Here is a 27,153-nt window from a genome sequence, read left to right on the forward strand (position 1 = left end):
AATCTACTGTCATCACCACCTTCAAAGTACCATTTCTAGGATCCGTTCTTTTCTGAGGTAAGAACAATTATAAAGAGAGCCACACTTTGAAGACTAGAATGTACTTCATATAGAACAGAAAGAAGAGACACACAGAACTGAGGAAACAATCATTAAACTCAATTTAAAATAAATTGTTTTATTAAAGCCTAGAAAAATCAACAATCTAAAATAACTGAGATCCATTTTTACTCAAAACTAAAATCATTTTACATCATATAGATCTAACCAGGCAACACTGCTAATGCTGTCTGATGTGACTGTTTAGGTAGAGATATGGTATATCCTGATTCCACAAAAGATTTGCTAATTTCTTTAAGTTAAGCAGATATAAAAGTCATTAACATTTCCTCCTTCATAGTTAAAATTCCTGACCTAGTATACATTTATAAAATGATTCCTGAAGTTCCTAAAATTAAAAGCTACTTTTTAAATGAATTCAGAAAAAAGAAAAAAATTGTAAAGCTACACCTATATGTTATGGAAACTAGTTCAATAAGATTTGATAATGACATGCAGATAATCAGTGCCATTTATCAATTTCCTAACTTGACTTACTAGACTCTCAGAGTCTTAAATTTTTAATCCAAGTAATAAACAGGAATCAAAGTTTGGTTTAAAATTCTCACAAATCATGCTCCCCCAAAACAGAAATGTATTAAAAAAAAGTACTTGAGTACAAAATTAACATAATTTATGTTTAACAGTGAAGAATTCTGTTGATGTAACTCTTAAGTGACCCCTGTGCTAAATTAGTCTCAAAAAAAAAAAAATCAGAGAAATACTCAAACACTGCCCTAACCTAATATTACCCAACCACCGCATTTGAGGGAAACCACAAATCTCTAACTTCTAATTTTTTTTCCTATGAATAAACATATGTATGGAGGCAATGGCAGATCCTGTAATTCCATCAGATAATAGCCTTAACTGTGAGTAGGTATGGTCTAGACTCTAGATGGAATAACGTCTAGTAACACTGTTAAGGCAACACCTTCAGGTTCAAAGAAAAACCATAACCTTCAACCTAGTGAATATTTTAGGAAATGAAATAAGTGTAGAGAGACCAAAGCTAACTATGTTTAGCCATATTTGGACGAAACACTTGTGAAATATTCGAAAAATAATTAGGGGGCAAGGAGGAGGAAGCAATAAGCTTGGACAAGGATAGTCTTGATACACAAAATGGCATTAAAAATCCACATCAAGGATCCACAGAAACCCCAGAATTTTTAAAAGCTAAATTTCCTTTCCTAATTTATATTAGAAAAACCCTTTGATAAAACAGGTAGTCTAAAATCTGACAAAAGGATCTTTATTCAAACCTCAGTCCTTTTCTGATGCCAGTATGTGAAAAACATTTTTATACCCTATTTTTGGAAACTTTCTCCTTGCATAAATTAACTCTGAAAACCAAACACCATAGAAATTAAACCCAAATATTAAATAAATTTCAAAACTAAACTCTCTTATGGTTCCTCTGTACTATCATAAAATGAATTAAGATTTAGCTATATTAATCAGAACACTGAGGCACAGAAATTCATACTCCAGGCTGTCACAATAGACAGATTTATATTATATTAGGTTGTATTAGATGTAACAGAAATAGAAAGAACAAAAGTAAATGACTAAATTCTACCCAGCTTTCACACTTCACAGCTACGTAATCTTGGGAGAATCACTTATCTAAGTCTCTTATTTCCTTCTTCATCAAATAGACACTATGAACACACATTTGATAACTCCAAAACACAGTAAAAATCTAAGATAATGTATATTCTCTAAGAAAGACTGGTTAACAAAAAAATTGTTTATATTAGACACTGGGGGTCCCTTCTCAAAATAGCTGCCGCCAGATTTTTCTGCCACTGTCCAAGAAAAAAAGGTACATACCCATTAAAAGAATATTTTCAGCCCAGCCAGTTTGGCTCAGTGGGTGAGCATCAACCTATGGATCCACAAGATGGAGGTTCGAAACCTGGTCGTGGCCCATGCCCAGGATGCAGGCTCAATCCCCAGTAGGAGGCAGCCGATCAATGACTCTGTTTCATCACTAATGTTTCAATCTCCCTCTCCCTCTCCCTTCCTCTCTGAAATTAATAAAAACATTACTTAAAAATATACATATAGCCCAGCCAGGCATGGCTTAGCGGTTGAGCATCGACCTAGGATCCAAGAGATGGCAGTCAGGGCACATGCCTGGGTTGCGGGCTTGATCCCCGGCTGGGGGCGTGAAGGAGGCAGCCAATCAATGACTCTCCCATCATTGATGTTTCTCTCTCTCCCCCTCTCCCTTCCTCTCTCTGAAGTCACTAAAGATATATTTAAATACATACACACACACACACACACACATATATATATTTTTGGACTACCAAAAAATCTTCAAATTTACAATGACCTAACCTATAAGATGTACAGGTCAACAATTTCAGTGTTACAGGGAGGTTTCCTGTTGATAACTCCTCTAGAAAACTTGACTCACTACTGTCAGAACAGGCGAGCTTTACCTAAGAGGACAATGCAACCTGACAGAGTCTAAGTATGCATAAGGAAAACTTCAGTGATTATTAGTAGTAAAGTAAATTAAAACCAGGCAAATATATTCTAAATACAGAGCCAGCAAGCAGAATATTTTACATGTCCAAAGGGGCAGGGGGCTAGTTTTACTAAGGAATTAGAGTCCTCTGTCAGTAAAACATGCTAAAAAAGATTTCACACATACAAAGAGACATACTATCTAAAATCAGGAAGGGATTAGATGGATGATTTTATGGTTCCTTTAAGTTCTAGTATTTCTCGGAAGAAAAAATTCATTTTATTACAAAATGTGAACATACAAAAGAGAAGCATATTTTTATATCTAATTATTTTGTCTCCAATCAGTCTAAAATGATAGCTATAATTTTGTATCATTATTTTTAGCCACAGTAAATGTATTAACATTTCCAATTTTCTCTGTTAAAAGATATGTAATAAAACAGAGGATAAAAATATTTAATTAAAAACCTAATATAGTTTTCATGTATTGCAAAAGATACAACAAATTTCATGTTGTCTTCAGGAGATACCAGACTGGCAATCAAAACACAAAGTGAGCCCTGGCTGGGTGGCTCAGTTGGTTGGAGTGTTATCCCATACACCAAAAGGCTGCATGTACAATTCCCAGTCAGGGCACATACACGGGTTGCAGGTTCAGTCCCTGGTCAAGGGGCAGCCGATCGATGTTTCCCTCTCATATCAATGTTTCTCCCTCTCTCTCCCTTCTCCTCTCTCTAAAAATCAAAAACATATCCTCAGATGAGGATTAAAAACAACAACAATGCAAAGGGACTTCCTAAGATTGATTTCACTTCCCAGAAGCAATCTGATTTAACACTGAGAGTCTACGAATGTCATTCTATATAACATCAAGGTAACTCCCCTCATTCAAACCTTTGAATAAATATGCTATCCCTCCCCCTACCCCCCAATCTTACTCTGGCCCGCTCCCCTTCAAAAGTAAACTTAATAAAATGGAACATGTAAAATAACTCCTGCATCAAGAAACATGAACATATTTCTTTCTGGCAATTGTATTTAAAGAAAGAAATAGTTAAAACAGAAAGAACAGAAGACTAATGGATCTTACTGGACCACTGAAATCCTCCTACAAGATGAAGTTCCCTACCTACCAAAACTTAGGTGTATATTAAGAGGGATACTGGGGTTTGAAATTTGGTTAGTAAAACAGCTCAGTCTAGTTTTGGAAATCCAGTACCACAAGAAAGTATGGACACAAGAACACAATTCTATTACACTTAACAAAAAAGTTTAATTTTTTGCCTGTTTTCATTTTTTAAATAGCAGAAAATCATCCTATGATTCTTTTTAATAGGGTAGGGTGTATTCATAATTTGGTATTTAAATGGTTAGTCTAACTTTTTTTTTTTAATATCCTCACTTGAGGATATTTTTTCCATTGCTTTTCAGAGATAGTGGACAGGGGGTGTGGGGGCCACACCAATGTGAGCAAGCCTGCAACCTAAGTATGTGCCCTTGACCAGAATCAAACCTGAGACCCTTCAGTCCTCAGGCCAACGCTCTAACCACTGAGAAAAACCAGCTAGGGCATTTCTTTAAAAAAACATTTTTTCGTTACTGATTTCAGAGAGAGAGGAAAGGAGAGGGAGAGAGAGAGAGAAACATCAATGATGAGAGTCACTGATCAGCTGCCTCCTGCACACCCCCGCTGGGGATCGAGTCCAGGCATGTGCACCAACAGGGAATTGAATCTCCATCTCCTGGATCACAACCACTGAGCCATGCCAGCCAGGCTAGTATAACTTTTAATGTAGAATTAAGTATCCAACCACTTTGATACATGAAAAGGTCAGGAAAACCTAACTCCACTTAGCTTCCGCATAAAAGTAGGAAGTCCACGTGACACCGCAACATAGTTTAAAAGGGGAAAAGTTGTTTTTAAGCTATTACATGATGGTTTGTTTTTTTCCAGGGTGATTAAAGTGGGGTGAGGCAAAAAATAGGAATTAATATAGTATTTAAATCTTACTACCTTACTGCTCCAGTAGAATTGTTATCTTTCAATAATTAGAAGCACAAAGTCCTCTAGAGTTACCAATGTTTCCCTCATTTGTTTCTATTCCATTATAATAGTTTAATACTTAGGGTAGAAAACAGAAATTAAAAATCTAGAAAAATAATTATGTCATCAAAATCTGCTGTTTTCCATTTATATGAGGTATCTAGAATAGTCCATTTTATAATGCAGAAAGTAGAAGAGCAGTTACCAGGGGCTAAGGGAAGGAAAGGTAAGGAAGTTATTGTTTAATGGGTACAGACTTCAGTTTTGGATAATGAAAAGGTCCTGGAGATGGATAGTCGTTATGGTTGCTCAACAATGTAAATGTACTAATGCCATTGAAATATACACTTAAAAACAGTGAAATGAATTTTTTAAGTTCCAAATTTCGAAGAGGCTATTTATAAAACACAGATGTTCCAACCAACAGCTACTCTATTTTAAAGCACAAAACCAGATCAAGATTTCCTATCTTGTATAGTATCAGGTTTTCAAATTCTCATTCCTTCTTTCATTCTGAAAGTTTAGTTTATATATACCAATGACTGGTGTGTAGAAATAATTGGGGTGGATTTTCTACTGTTCTCCAATACATTTGTAGTTTAGCAATTAATGTCCTTCAAAAATGAGGACTCCTTTCTTTGGTCAAAATAGCACTACTCTTCAATTAGCCAGAGAATCTTATTATTTGTAATAAAGCAATTTTATGAGTAAGGGTTCAAGAAATGACATGGGAGTTTTCATTTCAACATGTTTATACTTATTGTAGAAATTAACAAGACTCATGTATAGCTTTGTAATATCAGTAACGTACATGTAGTTGCAGTGGTTACATGACACATTTAGTGTGAAACTCCATTTTTTCTACAAATCTGTAAAAGAGTTGAAAGCAGTCTCATAAAGACTGTGCCAACTCAACTTATAGAATCCAAGACTTAAAAATGTTAAATTCTTCCACGCTTACTAAGAAAAACCCAGGGATCTTCTACATAGCTCCTGATCCTATGTATAGCTGCTAAGTCAAGTGCCTAAAAAAGCAAAGTGCCATGGCTCAAAAGACTACCATAGTGATATAGACCAAATGACACCAAGCACTGGCTCACAAAAGGCAATTCAGTAATGACCAGGAAACCAACTTCAGAAAATTCACACCAAAAACCTGATGGGGGGGGGGGATAAGATGGGGGAAACCCACTGCCAAAGTTGCCTAACCACTGAGATGGTTAAACAGTGAAAAACCATAGGATGAGCACAGTTCATTAATATAGCATCTGGTGTCTACCTAGACACCATATATATTAAATCTATTAAGACAAATGTTTACTTAAAGCTTGAGTATTCAAAAGACTGCTGACACATTACAACATATTGTGACAAGAGCAAATACCTTTTTTTTTTTAATGTATCTTTATTGATTTCAGGGAGAGAAAGGGAGAGGAGGAGAGATAAAAACATCAATGATGAGAGAGCCACCGATCTGCTGCCTCCTGCACGTCCGCCACTGGGGATCGAGCCCACAACCTGGGCATCGAGCCCACAACCTGGGCATGTGCCCTGACCTGGAATCGAACCACCATCTCCTGGATCATAGATCAGTGCTCAACCACTAAGCCACACTGGCCGGGCAACAGCAAATACTTCTTAAAAAAAAAAAGTTAAATGTGCTCTGGCCGGTATGACTCGGTGGTTAGAGAGATAGCCTGCCACCTAAGGGTGTGTGATTCAATTCCCGGTCAAAGGCATATACGATGGTTGCAGGTTCCTTCCCCAGCCCCCATTGGGGCACAGGAGACAACCAATTGATGTGTCTCTCTCACATCGATGTTTCTCTCCCCCCACCCTGACTCCCTCCCTCCCACTCTCTCTAAAAAAATCAGTGGAAAAAATATCCTTGGGTGAGGATTAAAAGAGAAATCTTAAATGCAATACCATAGGTAAATATGTTAGAGATGCTTATAAGATTGTTTTTTTTTTTTGTTTTTTTTTTGTAAAAGAGCAATAATATAACGTAACTATTCAAACAACTTTGGAGCCCTGGCCGGTTTTGCTCAGTGGTTGGAGCGCCGGCCCATGTACTAAAGGGTCCCGGGTTCGATTCCAGCCAAGGGCAGGTACCATGTACCTTGGTTGCAGACTTGATCCCTGGCCCAGTTGGGGTCCATGTGGTAGGCAACCAATCAATGTATCTCTCTCACATCGATGTTTTTCTTTCTCCCCCTCTCTCTCCCTTTCACTCTCTGAAAAAGCAATGGAAAAAGTATCCTCAGGTGAGGATTAAAAACAAACAAACAAACAAACAAAACAGCCTTGGAAACAGTTGTGTACTTACTTAAACCCTGATGATTTTAACCATTTCTGTATCAGTATATCTCAATAGTGATGGTAAGATGACGGAAAATGTATGGCCTAATAAATTATCTGTATTTACAATATGACATTAATTCCTGAAAAACACACTAAACTTGGTAACTATTCAAGACAAACCTAGATAAAGCTGAAAAACATTATGAATAGTAGAAATATTATAAATATTTTTGTACAGTACACTTTGACTCACCTAATTTGCTCAGCTCTTTATTCACTACCCAATAATTATATGAGCTAACACAATTAAATGCATTCCTGAAAGGGTATAGGTCAATACTGACTAATCAGAACTTTCTCTCTAAGCCAGCTCTGGCAAGACCTGGGAAAGACGATCAATTTTCACTCACAAATAATGAGTGCAGATTGTCATTTAACAGGATTGTAGCCTGGCCGGTGTGGCTCTGTGGTTGAGCATCGACCATGAACCTGGAGGTCATCGTTGGATTCCAGGGTTGCAGGCTTGTACCCCAGTGGGGAGGGGGGCATGCAGGAAGCAGCCGATTGATGATTCTCTCTCACCATTGATGTTTCTCTCTCTCTCTCTCTCCCCCCTCTTCCTTCCTCTCTCTGAAATCAATACAAACATATATTTTTTAAATTTTTTAAAAGGATTATATACACTAATCCTGGTGTCAAATAGTCTCTCCAGTTAATTTCTGCATCATGGATAATTTAGAACCACCCTAACAGAGATCCTAAACAGTGCCAATTCCTAAATGTCCTCAACTTAAAACATCAGAACTTTGGAATACACTGTATTCATTTATAATATTCCCACTACACTTTAGAAAGTCTAAGATCCTCAAAGTAATGTACCTAAAAGAAAATTAAAGTCCAACACATCATCTGTTCTATTTAATTTGATTCCATCAAGTACGTGGGAATTTGTAAATAAAAGGGGGGAAAAACATTTGGAAAAAATAAAGCCTATATAAAAACAATCCCAAATTACTTTGAGAGAGAAAAAAAAGCCTAACTAGCAATTATAAATTAATAAAATTAATGAAACAGGGAGTAAAAAAAAGAAATGACAAAACAAACCCCTCCTCGCTGACCATCTACATGTATGGAACGGATGTGATCTGCCAGATCTGGACTAGAGTTGAAGCAAGCCTGGCACTGGTCCCAACAACAATTATAGGCAATATTTTTGCTTGAAGAAGTAGTGCTTCCTTGTCCATTCATCATTGCTGGAGTTGAACGCCCACTGGAAATTGTGCTGTCTACATCCATTATAGTACTGCTTATGCTACAAAAGAAGAAAAAAGGCTGTGTTATTCCTAGAAATTCACTAACATGAATATGATCTTATAAATATTTAATTAAGATTACCACTTGATATTCTGCTCCATACAAAGCATACTACCCATATTTTCCATTAGAAAATAACACTGCTTTGAAATTATATAGTTGACAATAAAGTGCAAATCAAGGAGGGGGGGAAAAAAAAAAAAAAGCTAGTACTTCAAAACCAGATATGTATGGGATAATTTAAGCAACTTTTGGCAGTCACAAACTCCCCAATACTATACCCTACAGAAAGCAAACTAAACACAAAGACACACATACACATACACGCAGGTCATCATATTTCATCCCTTTCATGTTTCTAAGCAAAATAAAGTTTCCAGCTATAAGTAATTTAGAATGAAAAGATTATCTTTACACATTTGCAAATCACTAGTTGATCTGACATTCTTTAGTCTATTCACTAATCAACTGCCGTCTCACATCCTACCTCTTTCCATCTCAAATAATCTGGAAAATTTTGCTGTATTTTCCCTTCCAAATAAAGGAGGAAGAGAGAAAACTGGGTGCAATAAAAGTTTCTCTGATTTTACCAAAGTCCAAATAAAATGTCTTTAACTAATTTTTACCAAAAGATTGAAAATGCAGTCAATCCCTTTCACTTTTTATCTACTAAACAAAGTATTACATATTAGTAACCTTTTTATTTACCAAAAATTGCATTAGTAATAAAAGTTATTGAATAATTTTAAATACTCAAAATTTCACATCTTAAGAAAATGTAACACAATTTTGCCTTTATTTTAAAGGCAATTTTTTTAAATCTTCCCAACAGAGAAACTACATGGAAGTAGCTTCAATTACAGAACAGTCAACAGCAAAAATGTTTTCAAACTAAATCCATCAAAAGCTATCTATAGCACCTTGCTCAGTACCAGTAAACTATAACAGTTGTATTAACAGGTATGCTTCCCTATCCCAAATTTTTATTACAGAAAATTTCAAAGACACAGAAAAGTGTATCTAAATCTGAAATCAACAATGAACATTCTATCCTATTGACTATATGTAATTTGTTTTTCTCAATCATCTGCAAAAGTTGAAAACATATTTTAGCACATGCCTTCTAAAAATAAGAACATTCACTTATACCATTTCAACCTTTTTGCTCACACCTGAGAATTAAACTTAATTTGAACTTACTTAAGTAAGCTTAATGATTTGTGTCTAACATCAAATGCACCCCAACAGCTAGCAAAAATGTTCTTGATGCTTCAGATACAAAAAATGTCTCAGATTTTCCTTTAAAGGATATTCACATATTTAAGTTCATCTACATATCTATTAGCCAACACATATATAGATTCTAAATTTCAACTCTAAAACATTGTAATCTCTATAAAATTCTCACATACAAATCAACTCTTGAATATCTGAATATGTATTCATAAATTGTTTCTGCAGAAATAAACTGCGATTATGGTAGTTTTTCCTATACTAAAATACAAATTTTTATTAAGCCCTGAAATTTCAAGTTTCATGAGGCCCTTGACTGTAATATGGTTACCTATTTTCCTTATCACTTGCTTCATATATTTTAAAACATTTTAACTGTTAAGCTCATACTTTCGTAAGCCATACTAATTAACCCCAACGGCAAATAATATATTAACAGCTTTAAGTTAACCAATCACGCTCAATTTATAGAGAACAATCTCAGGAAAAGAGCGAAATCTCGCCTGGCTAGGAGTGGCTCAGCGGTTGAGTATCAACCTAGGATCCAGGCGATCGGGGTTCGATTCCCAGTCAGGGCACATGCCCGGGTTGTGGGCTCAATCAACGACTCTCTCATCATAGATGTTTCTATCTCTGTCTCTCCCTCTCCCTTCCTCTCTCTGAAGTCAATAAAGATATATTAAAAAAAAAAAAAGCGAAATCTCAGTGACCTACTATGGTATAATCTCAAAGGCACAGTTAAGTGTGTGTGTATGTATGTATGTGTGTGTGTGTGTATAGTACACACACAAGTACAGTATAGTATGATTCCAAAGTGGAGGAGGGGGATAAATTTAGATACAACTATCCCCTAAAGGTAAAATCTCTTTTAAAGGATACACAAAACACTGTATGGGGGTGGGGGAGTGCACAGGAAATTTTCAGTGTGTGTGTGTGTACCTTTTGTATCATTTCTTTTTTCATTTTAGAGAAACATCAATGTGAGAAACATTGATTGGCTGCCTCCCCCACACACACCCCAACCGGAGATCAAGCCCCCAACCTGGACATGTGCCCTGACCAGGGATCGAACCAGTGACCTTTCTGTGCATGGGACAACATTCAACCAACTGAGCCACACTGGCCAGGGTTCAGACACTATATTTTTAACAGGCATCTACTTGATGCTGCTGCTACATTATAAATAGCAAACTCTAAAAGATCCCTTCCACCATTATTATCCAACTGAGACTAACCAAACTAAAAATGTCTCATATGATAAACTAAAGCATTCACCTACACCCACACACAACACACCATAACAAAAAATCTGTAAGTTTAATACACACACATTGAGAATCCAATGAAATATTTAGGAAAGGGCATGATATATTTTTAACCTAACATCCCCTTTTTCCTCTTTTCCATGGATCTTGTTAAGAAACTATCTGGCAGACCAGAGTTTTCTACCCCAACATCTAGAGTAACTACAGGGATTTTTACAAAACTGGTTTCCTCTGGGAAACCAACTAAGGGCCAACTCACTCATATATACAAGCCCCTTCTTAAGTTACTTCCAAGCAAAACATCTAGTTGATGGACTTGACCATAGGCAAAAGGGATGCCAACACTGAGAAGACCCACTTGCTAACTCACAAGATACAGGAGCAGAGGAAACAATACATGGATGCTATGCTATCATAATGGAGAAAGACAAGACCATGGTCTCAGTATAATAGTGTAAGAAAAGTTCACTGATGCCCTGGCCAATTATGGCTCAGTTGGTTGACCAGTCCCATGCAACGGAAGGTCGTAGGTTCGATTTAAGCCCGGGAATATACCTCGGCTGTGGGTTAGATCCCCGGCCGGAGTGCGTACTTTTATCTCTCTCCTTTCCTCTCTCTCGAAAATCAATTTTAAAATGGTATAGGGATTGATTTAAAAAAAAAAAAAAAAAAAAAAAAGTCACTGATATGGTTTCCAGATTCCACATCGCAAAAAATCTTGTCAAAGTGTCACTTGTCGAGTTTTAGCATATCAACAAATAGCCACAAAATACCTAAATGGCTATTAAAATACCCCTTCCCCCACTAAATATCTGAGGAAAGCCAGATTTTCTTCACAGAGTTCAAACAAACCTATTCATTGCAACAGACTAAGAGGAGAAGCACATGAGAAACTAGCTGTTAAGCCAGACATTAAAGACATTAAATATAAAACGACGTCACTTCTATTTCTTTAGCTGAAAAAGATATTTTACATTAAAAAAAAAATACTGTTTGGATTACATATAGTTGGTCTATTTTTAAATTAATGTTTTAAAAAGTTCTTAGTTTTAATTTCTAATCCTGTAATAGTGATAAATATAACCGACAAAACAAAAGCTATGAATTCTTCAATAACTTTTTTAACAGTTTTATTGATATATAATTCATATTCCTCAATATTTAAGAAAGCCAAAGTGCCCTTTAGAGCAAAATGTTTAAGAACCACTGATGTAGAGTATATATGGAGGAAAGCTTAAATGTCTCTCGAATGTAAATAGTATGTTTGTGACCTGGAATATTTTTATATTATTCTGAGGTTAATTGCTGAATTTGAAATTCATTCTGAGGTCAAATGGGAGGACAGCTTTATCTGCAACCTTCTTTTCAGTTACCTGTTAGGAAGTTCATTTGTGTTGTGGGTTTTTCTGGGCAACTTTGGGTATTTCTCTTCTTCCCCCTGCTCTGAAATGATGTCTAGGCTACTGAAAAGTCTAACTTTAAAGAACAGTTGAGAACAGGGACCTGAAGAAGATATGGGTGCATAACATGAAATCAAATATAATTTACTCTTGTCACTCAAAAAAAATTAAAATACAAGAATGTCCAATTTCCTACGAAGATGACATTGATTAGCAAAGTTGCAGCTCTGCACTTGTGTTTCCCAACCCTAATTTAGCATCCACAGGTCCAGTCACATAAAATTAGGTCTGTAAATCACACACCTTATGCCTTTCCCAATTAAACACCATCCAAGAAGGCTCAGTTACTTGCTGCATGCTCTCCTCTCCTAGAGGAACAGCCAGGTGGCTGTTTCCAAATTAAAGAGCTAACATGAAACAATATGAAGTTTTATTGCTTAAGTTTGAGGAACTGACCATTTTTGCATTTGTGATATGAAGTAAAGATAATTAAATAATGGTGTCTTTCAAACAAAATTTCCATATTAAAAATCCTTTTATAGCCCTCTATCAGTACAACTAAAGTATATATGGAGTCTGAATGACAAGCTGTCCTTATCTGCAAGTCAAATTTTCACAACTAAGCAGCCAAAGAAGAACAGAATGCTAAAACTCGCATAAACTTGTATCATCCACAAACCCTACTTCAAATTTAAATTCATCTAAAAGCTTTACTGTTTTGATTGACTTTATAAATTAACGTTAAATTTTTTAACTTCTAAAAATAAATACTGCCCTGGCTGGTGCACCAAAAGGTCTCAGTTGGATTCGGGTCAAGGCACATGCCCAGGTTGGCAGCTCCATCCCCAGTAGGGGAATGTAGGAGGAAGCCAATCGATGTTTCTCTCTCATATCCATGTCTCTCTCGCTCTCCCTCCCTCTTTTTTTTCCTCTCTCTCCCACCTCCCTGTCTCTCTCTAAAATCAATAAAAACGTATTTAAATAAATAAACACTAATAAAATACTACTTTAATATGTCTTATGCATTGGGGTTCCATATAAAAATTCATTAGGGAAAAAGTTTCATTCACTCCTCAAAGTCTGTTAATATTTAGATTGTTTATTTTCTAAACCACAGACCTCAAAATTGCCAAACTACTAATTATGAACTAGATAGTACTCTCACACTAAAAGGTTAGAAACCACTGGAGCTACCTTACATGCACAGCGACTGAAAGGATAAAATGTACCATAAACAAAGAATGTAGTAGGAAAACAGAACAAGCAAGGCATCTAAACCCCTTTCTTCAGGATCTGGAAGTTATTAAACAAGTTTCCATGAAAGAACCTCCCTCATCTCTAATGGATCAGGCTGTTTTATTTTTATTTAATCAATGAAAAACATAACCTTTAGGAAGTTTTTAGTACATAATTTGTATCTTAATTATTATTAAACAAATATTCTACAATTCTAATGTTTTAAGAATGGACATGGTTCCATACAGAATGAAGAAAAGTGGCATGAGAAGAGAGGACAGTAATTCTACTGGTCCAAGGAATATTTAACAGGGTCAGAGCAAGTGTTATAAACTTAAGTTTATCTTTGTAATTGGTAACATACTTTGACTAGAAACAAATATACTATGTATAGTTTTCAAAGTATCTTGCCAAATTGTAGGTAAACATAACCACACACAGGGGAGTCCTAACCTAATCATTTAACAGGGTAAGCTATTTTGCAGCTAACAGACAATGTTCCTTTCATCTATTACAAAAAATTAGAGCTCACTACTCGAAAAATGTCTCTCCCACACTTGTAATCAAAATTATTAAAGGTTAAAATTCAAAGGATTTAAGAGGATTTTATTTTTTTGGTAATTGTGAAGTTGTATACCAGATATTATACAACTTTAAGGGTGAAAACTCTTTACGTGAGTTATCTATACCATTCCTCACCATTTGTTGGAATGGACCATTATTTTGTGCCCGCCTCCTCAATCTATGCGTTGACAAAGGGATTAAAAGCTAAAACTGAACTATTAAAAGAAACAGGTACTTCAAGAAAACTATAAACTGCCTATCTGTTATATTTTATGACTTTCTCTTAAGGAAAAAGAGGGATAAGTAACTTACAAAAGTATATCACAAAAGTAAGACACAAATTAAATCTGACTTCCCATTCTTTATCATAACAGCTTACAGCTTGTTATATGTCCTGCACTGTTCTATGTGCTTGTGTCAGACTGTATTTTCCAAAGTTGATCACACCAATATTCATCCCCCACATCCTCTTCTTACAATGTGGCATTAAGAGGTGCGGGGGGGGGGGGTCTATATTACCTCCCCTTGAATCATAGGAGGTCAGAGACTACTGCAGAAGTTATGACACTACCAGACATCTTAAGTCATAAAGGCAATACAGCTTCAGCCTGGCTCTATCTCAGAACACACAACTTGGGAGCCCTGAACTACCCATAAAGAAATAACCCCTCTGAAGCCACCATGCAGAAGAGATCCTGTGAAGAAAGTACACAGAGCTACAGAGAGGCAAGGGGGCCCCAACTGTTTATCGCCCCGCTGTTTGAGTCTTCTCAGCCCAGGCACCACATATATGACAGACACATGAGTGAGTTTTCTGGAGATTGCAGTCTCCAGCCTTTACGCTGCTCTAAGCTGACACCAAGTGGAGCAGGAATGACCTAACCAGGCCAAACCCTGCTCAGATAGATTTGTAAGCAAAATAATTGTTTTAAGAGATTAAATGTTAAGAGTTGATTGTCATGCAGCCATAGTAACTGGAATAATGATTGACATGTATTAACTCATTTAATGCTTACAATAACCATCAGGTAAGTACTATTTGTATGGAGACTGAGATACAGAAATATGTGACTTGCCCAAAGTCACACAAGAACAGCTCACTAATGTCAAAATATGTAATTGTCAGATTTACAAACTTGGGTAAATTACTGATTTCAAAGAAATAATGAAATAGAGCCATTATTATACATCAAAATAACTCAGTTTCATCTGGTACGTACACACACAAGAAGTTGTTTCTTTGCTTTTGTGTATCTATGACACACACACACAAAGATATTTAGCATTTACATATAATTTGATTTATCTGGGCATATATAGTTTTACTAAGATAAACTATTAAATAGGTTTCCTATAAGTCAATTAGCTTCATAAAAAATTAATTCAAGGTCAGTCATAGAAAGCAACACTATCTGACTTAGGGTGAACACACAATACAATATATAGATGATGTATTACAGAATTGTACACCTGAAACCTATATAATTTTATTAACCAATGTCACTCCCAATAAATTCAATTAAATAAATAAATAAGAAAGGAACACTACCTTGAGGTAGAGCTTGTCCCAAATTTAGAACTAAAACAGATCTCAACCCAACAATGTCAACACAAAATCCAACTCCAAATATTCATTCCAGAGACAAAGGGACAGTCACTTTAGTTTTTGTTTACAAAAAACAAAAGTAATTTATGAAATTGGTCTTAAATGGGATTAAGGAATTTAGACCACATCCAATTTCTGTAAGGCTGACTCATTTTGCCTTCCAAACTGCTGTGGTGCTGCAGGCTTTTAGGTGTTTAAATTGGAAAATAATTTTTTTAAAAAGAGACGTGCCTATTTTATTACGTTATATATTCCCAAGTCAAATTTTCTCGAGGCCCTTCCTACTCACCCTCCCCAAGGTAGAAGGAATTCTGCTTCCTTATGATCTGATTTATCTGTACTATGATTCACCCACAAACATCTCATTTAGAGTAAACTCCTAAACCTAGCTACTGTCTTGCACATAAGAGACGTTCAAATAGTTTTTAGTGACAAATTTAAGGGTGATTTTTTTTTTAAGTATGATTTTTAGGGCAAGTATAATATGTGGATTTGTCACATGAGATAATCATCAAAATTAACTGGAGGTACACTGCAAATCATTAGGCCAAACCAAGATATTATTACTATTATTACTATAATTACAATCTATTATCACTATAATTTAAAAAGATAAAATAGATTTTTCTAATCAACAAAAAGACTACTCTCTGTCCCCACAATTATTTCTGTGAATAAAGACAAAAGATTTTTCCCGAAGACCCAGAGCACTCAACTAAATTGGCCAAAAGGGACTTTATGCAACAATGATGAAATACAGCCTTTGGAAAACAAGCAGGTTGCACTCTTCTATCGCCACTATGCACTGTGCACATTTTAAATTTGTTTCTCATCTCTAGCCTATTGCCTTTTAAGATTACTCCACCCACATTTTTCATCATCCATCTTAAGAGATCAGCAAGCAACTATCTTCAAAAAGATGGTAATACTAGAAACATTTTACTTCAACATGATTACAATAAGGAGTTATCCTTTACCTTCTTTAAGAAATTTTCAGAAGAATGGTTATATAGAAGGTATGCTAAAAAAAAAAAAAAAAAAAAAAAAATGCTATGAGTTATCCTTTACCTTCTTTAAGAAATTTTCAGCCCAGCCGGGCGTGGCTCAGCGGTTGAGCATCGACCTAGGATCCAGGAGATCAGGTTCGATTCCCAGTCAGGACACATGTCCGGGTTGCAGGCTGCAGCCAATCAATGACTCTTTCATCACTGGTGTTTCTATCTATCTATCTCTCTCTCTCCCCTTCCTCTCTCTGAAATCAATAAAGATATACTTAAATAAATAAATAAAAATAAAATCTCTTTTAAAAAAAAAAAAAGCAATATACAGAAATAATCACATGTTTATTTAGTGGTTTTTTAAACTTAGTGTTAAATGATAAAATGTTTCTGACAAAAATGACTACAGTAGTGCTCAACACCTCAAAAGACATGTCCAAATGACTGCCAACATGAATTGAAAGCACTAAAAAGTCTACTCCTGACTCATTCACTCCCAGTACTTTAACAAATATTTATAAAAAGTCATGGCAAAAATTTTATAATTTAGAAATTAACTAGCAAATGTATTTACTGAGAAATACTAATACCCTTCTAAAATGTGTTTTCTCAAGCTGGTAACACTTCATCTTTCTAGAAACTAAAAATAAAAATGAAAGCCAGAAAGCAAGTCAGGGACTTCAAAAAGTGTTACAGAAATAAAATGTCAATAAAGAGCCTCTATTCCCCTTAAGAATGAATAACTAAACACTTAAAAATTAACTTCTACATTTCAGTCTAAAGAGGGATCTAGGCTACATAATCTATGTATATATAAATATTACAAATGAAAATAAGGCTCAGAAATGTATATGAATTCTTTGCAAAGGAGAAAGGTTGAAAACTTAAATAGCCACTTAATTATACGATTTTAATTAAACTTCCCTGGTCAAGATTGTTAAAACAATTATATAGGCAGTATAGTAGCTAAGACCACATGTCTAGAGCCAGGACTGCTCATTCTCAAGGAGCTGTGTGACTTGGGCAAGTCATAATCTCTGTGGGCTTCCTCACCTCATTGGTTGTTTGTGAGGATACCATGAACTGCACTTCTTAAAATCCTTTCAATAAACTCAAGAGTCAGAGTCTTAAGCAATCTAGATAGTTTTCTCCTGAAATAATATGCAAATTTATTTTTTTGTTGGGAAAGTCTACTCTTTAAAATTATTCAAATAATCACAACTTTTTTCAAATAGTGTTTTCACATATGCTATTTAAAAAACATTGGGGCCCTGGAAGGGTGGCTCATTCGGTTGGAGTGTCACACCATACACCAAAAAAGGTTGCAGGCTCGATTCTTGGCCAGGGCATAGGACTGCGTCCCGTCAGGATGCATGCGGGAGCAACTGATGTTTCTCTCCCTTCAACCCCCACCCCCTTCCTCTCCTTTCCTCTCTCTCTAAAAATCAATAAACATATCCTTGGGTGAGGATTAAAAAAAAAATGGGGGGAAGACATAAAGCATAGAACAGCTCTCTGTGTTTCATGCAGCCACACGAATTGCAGTGAGAAAGAATAAATACGTATCAGATACACTCATATTCAGTTGAATTCAACCAACTACTGAATTACTGAATATAGGCAGTGTAATAGATGAGTGTTAAGTAGGTATGTGCTGGAAGTATAAAGATAAATAGGACCTGATTTTAATCTTACAAGTGTTAGAGCCCAGAGGAGACAAACAGAAATGGTATTTCAATACACCACCATAACAATAAACTAGAACTCTGGTGATGTTTGAACCAAGAAGAACCTATCTAAAGTATCTTTGAGATCCTGGATACAGCAAAGCCACACCTGCAATTTTCTGGGCTTGTCTAAAGGATAGCTCCAAATTATTTTAGTCAATAACCCTCACTTTTAAGAAAGAGAATCTGAAGTCCAGAGAAATGAAATGATTTGCCAAATCTTCTGCAGGCAGTATCTAGTAAAACCAGTACTACAATATTGATTACTTATTCCCACTAGAGTATTCTTTCCACATCTCTATGCATGAGAAATGGGAGGGTAAATGACTGTGTATTAAATAGAGCCCTAAGCCATTTTACATATTCCATCTCACTTATTCATAACACTAAGATAATTCTCCTATTTTGCAGGTAAGGAAACAACTTCTGAGATGGTTAAATTAAAATAAACCAAACCTTTCTGACTCAAGGTTTGTGTTCTTTTACTACCCAATGTTCCTTTAGTTATTTCAGTAATAGATATGTTTGGAAAAAAGAGGGTAAGCTAGTTATAATTATTTCCCCAAGGAAAAAAAGTTTTACTCAGAAATAATAACGTAGTATTTGTCTTAGAGACAACTCAGCAAATTACCTTTTCTTTCCTTTGATTCAGTTTCCCAGGCTTGACTCTTCCCCCAACTTCTACCCTAGCTCAAGTCTCTTCATTTCACACCTGTACCATTCCTCTAACCTCCTAATTGGTCTCTCTGCTCCAAACCTTCCTTCTCTACCTTTGTCACATATAATTAATTTTCCTGTTTCACCAGTTTCATCATTCATCCAAAATATATTTAAGAATACCTAAAATAAGTGTGCACTGTGCCAGGTGCTTCAGATAGGGCAATGATCAAAACAGGCATGGTTCCTATTCTCAGGGAGAGCACATTCTAGCAGGATAGACTGTAAATAATTATTCAAATTGTGATAAGCACAATGAACTTACAATGAACTTGGAGAGGCAACCAATTGATGTTTCTCTCTTCCCTTCTCTCAAAAAGAAAAAAAGGAAGAAAAAGTATCAGGAAAAGTTTACCTGAGAAAACGTTCAAGGTCACACCTGAACATAACTGCAAAGATAGAAGCAGCAGAGACAAAAGAATCTGATCCACAAACCTACACTGAGAAAGATGTGCATGTGTGGGTGTGAAAAGTCCCACGTTAGCCATTAATTCTCACTTCCCAGTTCCAATATGCATTCTCTCATCTAGGCATAGTCTCCAGAATATGTTCTTTCCTTCATATGTTTCATTTAGGATTCCTAGAAATTTTTCTTCACTAACCTATCCATAAAATCCAGTCCCACACTCCCACCAAAACTTTAGTCATTAATTACAATACTCTCCAATTTTAACTTTAATGTACAGTATCACAAACAATTTACAGATAAACTAGAAAATAATGGAATTACCTTTTTAGTCTTTTTAAAAACAACATCTGGAGAGGTACCATCACATTTCTTTCTTATCACTGAACAGGGTACAATGGTAACCATGATTTAAAATGACTTTTAAACATCCAAATATCCAGCTGATTTCCTATCTATGCCCAGAACTGTCCATTTAGTTCTAAGGTCAATAACTATTATTTTCACATGCAAACCATTAGTCATAAAAATGAACTCGACATTTGGTTCGATCACTGCAAATCCATTACCATTATTAAGAAAACATACCTCAAAGCTTTTTACTAACAGATCAGTAGATTAACTTACATATTAAAAACTTTTAAAAATAAAAGGTATTATAAGGCCTTTTAGATTAACTACAGAACAGATATACAGGGTGGGGCAAAAGTAGGTTTACAGTTGTTCATGGAAAATAATACATTTAATAAGTAATAATACAAGAATAAACTGTTTTGCATACTCACAAATGTAAACCTACTCTTGCCCCACTCTGTATATGTGAAAGATAATTGATTAAAATATAGATTTTGTATGAAATATTTTGGTCAAGCATATCCTTTTGCAAGTTTCCCCAGCACTCATTCACAGACACTTGTCACACATTTAACAGTTGGTATAGTACTTTTTGGCATTTCAGATCGTATACTGTATCCTAACAACAGTAGATCATTACTAGCTATTATCAGTTCATTTGTGCATTCTGTCTCCCCCACTCAGGAGGTCAGATACTATTTTTTGTTGTTAATCCTCACCAGAGGATATTTTTTCCACTGATTTTTAGAGAAAGTAGGAGGGGGTGGGGGAGGGAGAGAGAAGCATTGATGTGAAAGACACAGATTGTTTGCCTACCACACACACTCAGATCAGGGCCAGGGATGGAATCTGCAACCCAGGTAAGAGCCCTTGACACAGAATCGAACCCCCAACCCTTTTTGGTGCACAGGCGAACACTCTAACCACTGAGCCACACCAGCTAGGGCCAGATACTTTATTTATTGCTGTATACCCAGCACCAATAATAGTACCTGGCACATAATGGCGGCTCTATGCACATTTGTGAAATAAATGTCTACCGCATAGTAAACACTTAATAAATTGTGTACTAAATACTCTACATGTAATCCCCACAACAATCTTATAGGAGAGTAACTATTATTGCTCCCCTTTTGCAGATGAGAAACCTGAAATAGCAGTAAGACATTAAATAAATAAATGTCCCATGGTCACCAGCTTAAGTGAATTCAAAATCCAAACATTCTGACTCATACCACACTTAACCACTACTCTCCCCATACTTTCTCCCTCCTTTACTTCAAAATTTCCATTTAACTTTGATCAAATGTTAAGCAAGCATCCAAATAACATGGATTCTTTATAACAGTTCACAGGAGTAGTTAACAGAAATTTTTTTGGACCTTAGAACATCTTTATGGTAAAACCTGACCCTATTTTGCAGCCGAGGAACTAAGGCTCAAAGATATTACTTAAAATCATCACATAGGCAAGACTAAAATGTGAACTGTGCCCTCTGACTCAAGATTACAGGCTCTTTATATTGTAACATTCTACATCCCTCCACCAATAGAATAGAGCCATACGAGGAGAGGAAAAAATAGAAAAAGAAATTAAAGAGAAGTTTTAAAAGACCAGGAAAGAATTTGTTGTGGCATTTTGATGGGTTTTGAAAGGTTGTCTCAGCCATCAAAACTCTGATGAAAGTTTTAGGGAAAACGTATGTGCTAAATGAAGATGTATGAAGAAAACGTGAGCCGGTATATTCAGGTCATAAAAAGGCATTGTGACTTCTCCCTTGCTCGCTCTCTCTCAGGTCACTTGCTCTGGAGGAAACTAGCTATTATGTCATGAGGACACACAAACAGTCCTAAGAAGATACTGATTTGGTGAGTTAACCGAGATGTCCAGCCAAGAGCTACATAAGTAAGCCATCTTGGAAAAGGTTTCCTAGCCCCAGTCAAGCCTTCAGATGACTGCAGTGCTGGCCGACATTCTTACTGCAACCTCATGAGACACTAGTGCAGAACCAGCTAGCTAAGCCTCTCCATTCTTGACTCTCAGGAACTACGTGGTAACAAATATTTGTTCTTTTAATTTGCTAAATTTTAGGAAATGTTATACAACAATAAATAACTAATACTATAGGCAAGGTGTGAACTCTCTGTTCACATTAGATCAATGAAGTTTTCTGCTAGGAGCTATGGCAAATCCTACACCTTGGAACTAAGACTCACAGCAATCAAAAAAGATGAAGAGGGAGTCATTTTGTCTTCCCATCTCCCACAATATCCAGCAGAGAGTCCTGCACACAGTAAATATCTATGTTTGGTAGCAAACTAGTTTACACATAGGATTCCCTAATTGACCAAAAAAAGTAGTCTTAATGTTTTTTAAAAGTAAAATGATCCCTTAGAATCTCCCTATATAAATTGAATCCTAAAATCTGTAGTTTTTGTATTGTTGCCATACCTTCCTTTACAGAGCACTACAATGTTATCAATAAAAACTGAGACGCATTAGAAGCTTTTCCCTAAATTTAACCAAAATAAAAAGGAAGTTAAAAAAGAAATTCTAGAGACTATGAAGAGTTGACTGCTTCAGAAATAAAAGGGGTAAATAGTGAAAAGGAGTTTTATTATGCAGTATGGGCAAAATATTACTTTATATAAAAGTATTTTGTTGCTTCAAACATACAGATCCTTAATAAATCTTGACAATAACCACAACAGGCAGCCTTCTAGCATTAATTAGATTTAAAAGTTTAGCCTCTATAGTAGAAAAAGATTTTCCCATTCATACTATAGAGAAACTGAACACAGTATGTCTGCTTCCCAGTTTCAAAGCAATCTTAATTATACCTCAAAGTTTGTAACCTAAAAAGTTCACAAAGTTTGATCCACAAAACGGTAAGGGCCTGTGGCCTTTGCTGAGCATTTAAACTAAGTTTCATACTATATGCCCTTCCCTTTTATCCCATCCTCACACATGCACTTTTCACTTGACACCTAGATTTATCCTGAAAGACTGATAAAAGTGGCTGAAAGAGGTCCTGACTTTTTCTAAATAAGTCATGGCTTAAATTCTAGTTGGGGGGGGGGGGGAAGCAACAGTATATACAAAAGAGACAACCAACCACAAAACAGAAGTTGTTATTATTGATTCACTTATGTAGGATAAGTAGCTAAGAGTACTTTCATATAAGTATAATCTTATTTAATAGCTAGAAATAATTTGTAAATTAAAAAATAATTTAAGGCATTTTAAATTCTAAAAGTGTATTTGTTAGCCTCTGAAATTTACTTAAAAGGTGGTAACTTTTTAAAAAATACTTAAGCTTAGATTCAAAGTAAAAGAAAAAGTAGCTTTTAGTGTTCCTGAACAGCTATATATTCCCCCAAAGAAAATTCCATTATCTCTATAACCAAAGTAAAAGTAAATTACCTATCAACTTTAAGGTTTCCTAACTTCACTAAAATAAACACACTAATACATTTATACTGGTTTTGAATAACTGTCTCTTGGGGAAAAGAATCAATGTTTTTTGTACCAAGTGTCACTTAATCCTTTTATAAATTAGTCACTTCCAACACATTATAAAGTGACACCTTGGAACACAAGCTTTAAGATCTAAGTTTTTATATTTAACTCTTTCTTAAGAAGAAGCTCTTACAGTTAAAAATATTTAAGATATTTCAACAAATTCTAACATATGTTAAACTCAAAGAAACAATCTAATTTCAAAGTGATAGGAAAAAAAACTGAACAAGCATCCTAATAGAAACAAGAGTAAATTCTAATGATAAAATCGTTGCAATAGGATTGCCTCAAGTTTTTAAAAAGCACTTTAAAACCACAATATCCTTTCATCAGTTACAAAAATAAAGACTTCCTACCATGGTATCAATCTATAAAATCCACACAGTTTAGTGTAATCTGCAGGACAGTTTAGAAGAATTATGAATCTTTTCCAAATTTAAAATAACTAAAAAAAAGCTCATTGGCAACACGGGGAATTTCAGAATTAAGATTATCAAGACCACAACCAGTTTCACTAGTAATGTAAGGCTTTTTCTTAACAAGTGATAAATCTATCTTGAAATGGTAAAATGACTACAATATTTTGTAGTCTCTAAATGCTTAAGCATTAAGAAAAGCAAGTATACTTAGTTATCAACTTTTAACCTTATTTGGACTTGTGGAACCAATATCTTTCTTACTTCTTACTCTGTAAAAAGTAGACACTCAAGTAAATATCCAACAAATATGAAGCCAACACTCTACTTCCTGAAATATTACTTAACTCATAATTCATTGTCTCCTAATAAAAGGATGCAGTGGACAGATATTAACTAAAACAAACAATAAAAACTGACACATACAGCTTGTTATTTAAGGTGAATTATTCTTACTCTCGTGAAGTGGAAATAGCAGGGGACTTTTAACCTTTGTTCAGCTCCACCACTACCATTCTATACTTACTGTTTTTAGGAAGACACTCAACTTGCTTCTTCATCTGTTAAATGGAAGTCAAAATAATGCCTATCTTGCACCACACTGCGAATGAAATGACTGCAACACTTGAACTGTGCAGTGCTAAACAAGTGTGTGTGTACGTAACTAAACAGAAGAACTGTGGAAACTACATCAACTTTCAATTATCTACGGGTACCAATGAAGAAGGATATCATAAAATGATAAATAACACATGCTTCATTGTGCAGATCACATCAATTTTTAATTTTCTTAAAGACATTCTCCTTCCTGCCACGCATATATAGTTCAGCACAATTTTTCTAAGGTTTTTACGGTCTATTTTACCCCATCCAAGATGTTTTCACTAGATATTAAAGTGTCAAACAGATTCTAATACTGTATTTCCAAAATATTTAGGGCCTTGTATTCCTTATCACATTCAATAGAAGCCAAAGTGTTCATTTTTATCCATTAGCAATCAGAATCCCTAGATCTTTAGAATACTTAAAACTTTTAAATCCAAGTCAATACAGATTACTAAAAAAAAAGACTGCTCAGCCAAACATTAGCAGATGGTCAAAATAAATGCCGATATACTTTAGAAGCAGTATAATATGAATAAGGTAGTTTTGTTTTTAAAAAGTACATCAAGAACCAATTAGTTAAAATATTATGCTTTCCAAAGAGGTCAAAAATAGTACTAACAATCAAAACACACTATTGCAGTAACTTTTTTAATGTCCCGAAAAAAAAGAAGCGCATTTCTGTCAGTCTCCATGTTACTTCCAACGAACTTCAGAAAATGCTAATCCCTTCAGAGATCTCTCCAATACATGCCTTTAAGAACTATTATCTAAAATCATCTCTCACGTTGAGGCATTACTATATAAAGATATTAAACCGCATACCATTATGTTGTACCTTCGAGAGTGTATTTTGTTCCGATTCCAACTCTCTTTGATTCCGCAGTTATTTTAAAAGCCACGAATTCATCTTTCCTTTCTACAATGACTTATTCGTTTTCAACTTTCTCCCAGATTTGATCACAAAACAAACAGAAGCTATTTAAATCACTTCGGAGACCACACTCAACGACTACACATGAGCAAATTTTGGAAGCACCGATTAAATACAAAAGAACAGCCCTGTCTTTTTTAAGGAGAGCGGAGTGATAGTTGGGGTCTCCTCCCCGAACAAGGAAGTTCTGTTAAATCCAGGCGAGACCAGCCATGTTGGAAAACACTTGTCAATTACAGTTCTGACAAGTGTTCGCGAACACGGTGGAAGCTAACCTTGTGTACCGAGGTGTGTACATCAAGGGCCTCTTCGGCTCCGACCGAGGGTCTGGGCCTACTCTGGGGGCTGTTCCCGAGTCAGAGCTGTCCTTAGGGCGGTACGGAGCGCAGAGCCAAGGGGAAAGAGGGCGCGGAGAGCAGAGTTGGGGGGAAAAGGGTTTGAGAGTTTGAAGCCGCTATCCGCAGCGAGAGGGGCGGGGCGGCCGGGAGAGATTTCCGAGTTGAGAGCCTGGGGGAGGGGCCGGGGATTCGGGGAGCAGGGGGGATCTCGGCGAAAAGTCCCCCGGCCCAGGAGTTCAAGAGGAAGGAAGGCAAGGAGGAAGCTTCAGGGCACTTACCTGTCCTCCGAGTCCATGCGGCTCAGGGGTTCCCCATCCGACGACATCTCCAAACTGCCCCGCCGGCCCCCGGAGGTCGCGCTGCTTCCGCCTCCCCCGGTCCCGTAGCCCTCGTCGCCGCCGCTGGAGACGACGCTGCTGCTGCTGCTGCCGCCCCCGCCGCCGCCCTGGCTGCCCCGCGGTCCCTTGGGCTCCTCCAGGCCCTCCTTGCCGTCCCCATCCCCGCTGCTGCTGCTGGCGGCGCCGGGGCTGAGCGAGCGCGTCTCGTCGCTGCTGCTCCCGCCGCTGCTGCCCACCAGGCTCTCGGCGCTGCTCTCCTCCTCGCCGCCGCCGCTGCTGCTGCTCTCGTCCTCCTCCTCCTCCTCCTCGTCCTCCTCGTCCTCGTCCTCGTCCTCGCCGGCCTGGCTGGCGCTCTCGGGGCTGGGCTCCGACATCGTCTCCGCCTCGCCGCCCCCCACTCCGCCGCCGCCCCCGCCGCCCCCACCGCCGCCGTTCAGCAGCAGCGCTGCCACCGCCTCGGCCTCCGCCTCCTCTTCCTCCTCCTCCTCCTCCTCGTCCTCCTCAGGGGGCTCAGCCCGGCCCCGCGCAGCCGAGCCGGGGCTGCCGGGGGGCAGAGGGCTCAGGCGGGAGAGCTCCTCCAGGTCGGCCATGTCGGTGATAGCGGCGGCCATGGCGGCGCCTGCTCCTCCTCCTCCTCTTCGCCGCCGCCGCCGCCTCCCTCTCGACTCTCGCTCCCTCGCCCCCTCCCAAACGCCCAAAACTCCACCGACGCCGTTGCAGAGCCAGAGGAGGGCCCGCGAGCTGCGTCAGCCGGCACACGCGCTACGGCGCCCGCGCGGGGACAGCGCTCACGCGGAGACGGCTGCGCGCCTGCGCGGCGCCTCCCCCGGCCGCGGGCTGGGCGCCCACGCCCCCGCCAGGGTCCCCGCCCGGTCCCCGCCCCGCCCCCCGGGCCGGCCCAGGGCTCAGAGTTTCCTGCGGGCCTTCCCACGCCTTCCCCGGCCTGGCAGCGGGCGGGACGCGCGGAACAGAAACCTGAGTGCTAACCGGGGATTTTAACAGCCCTCCGAGTTCTCACGATCGAGTCATTCATTCCAGGGCTGTCGGGGGAGTGTCCCCGGCGTAAGGCGCTGAGCCAGAAATGGAACAAGTCCCTGGTCTTCTGAGAGCTCCCGATCCGCGCAGAGAGGCGACTGAAATGAGTAACAAATAATACAGTGCAAGGTGCTAAGCCCTGGTGCGCGACGTGGAGCCACAGGTTTTACTCTGACCTGCGTTTGAGTCCCTCAGGGAACGACGCTGAACCAGCCTCGGAGC

The 27,153-nt window shown here is 37.5% G+C and overlaps 1 protein-coding gene across 3 annotated transcripts in view; it reads right to left on the reverse strand.

The window, feature by feature from the left end:
* AEBP2 (AE binding protein 2) overlaps positions 1-26,557 on the reverse strand; it is a 55,020-nt gene extending 28,463 nt beyond the window's left edge. The window contains exons 1-2 of one of the 3 annotated variants that reach the window (XM_016197416.2): positions 25,837-26,557; positions 8,033-8,240 (exon numbers count right to left, since the gene is read on the reverse strand). In XM_016197416.2, coding sequence (XP_016052902.2) covers positions 8,033-8,240; positions 25,837-26,507 — 879 coding nt within the window. In that variant the 5' untranslated portion in view covers positions 26,508-26,557. Of the gene's footprint in view, positions 1-8,032; positions 8,241-25,495; positions 25,800-25,836 lie in introns of those variants that run through there. The other 2 variants (XM_016197414.2, XM_016197415.2) reach the window with 2 other exon arrangements.
* Positions 26,558-27,153: the final 596 nt, after the last annotated feature.

The sequence above is a fragment of the Miniopterus natalensis genome, chromosome 2 (genome assembly GCF_054644295.1).
Source record: "Miniopterus natalensis isolate mMinNat1 chromosome 2, mMinNat1.hap1, whole genome shotgun sequence".
NCBI lineage: Eukaryota > Metazoa > Chordata > Mammalia > Chiroptera > Miniopteridae > Miniopterus > Miniopterus natalensis.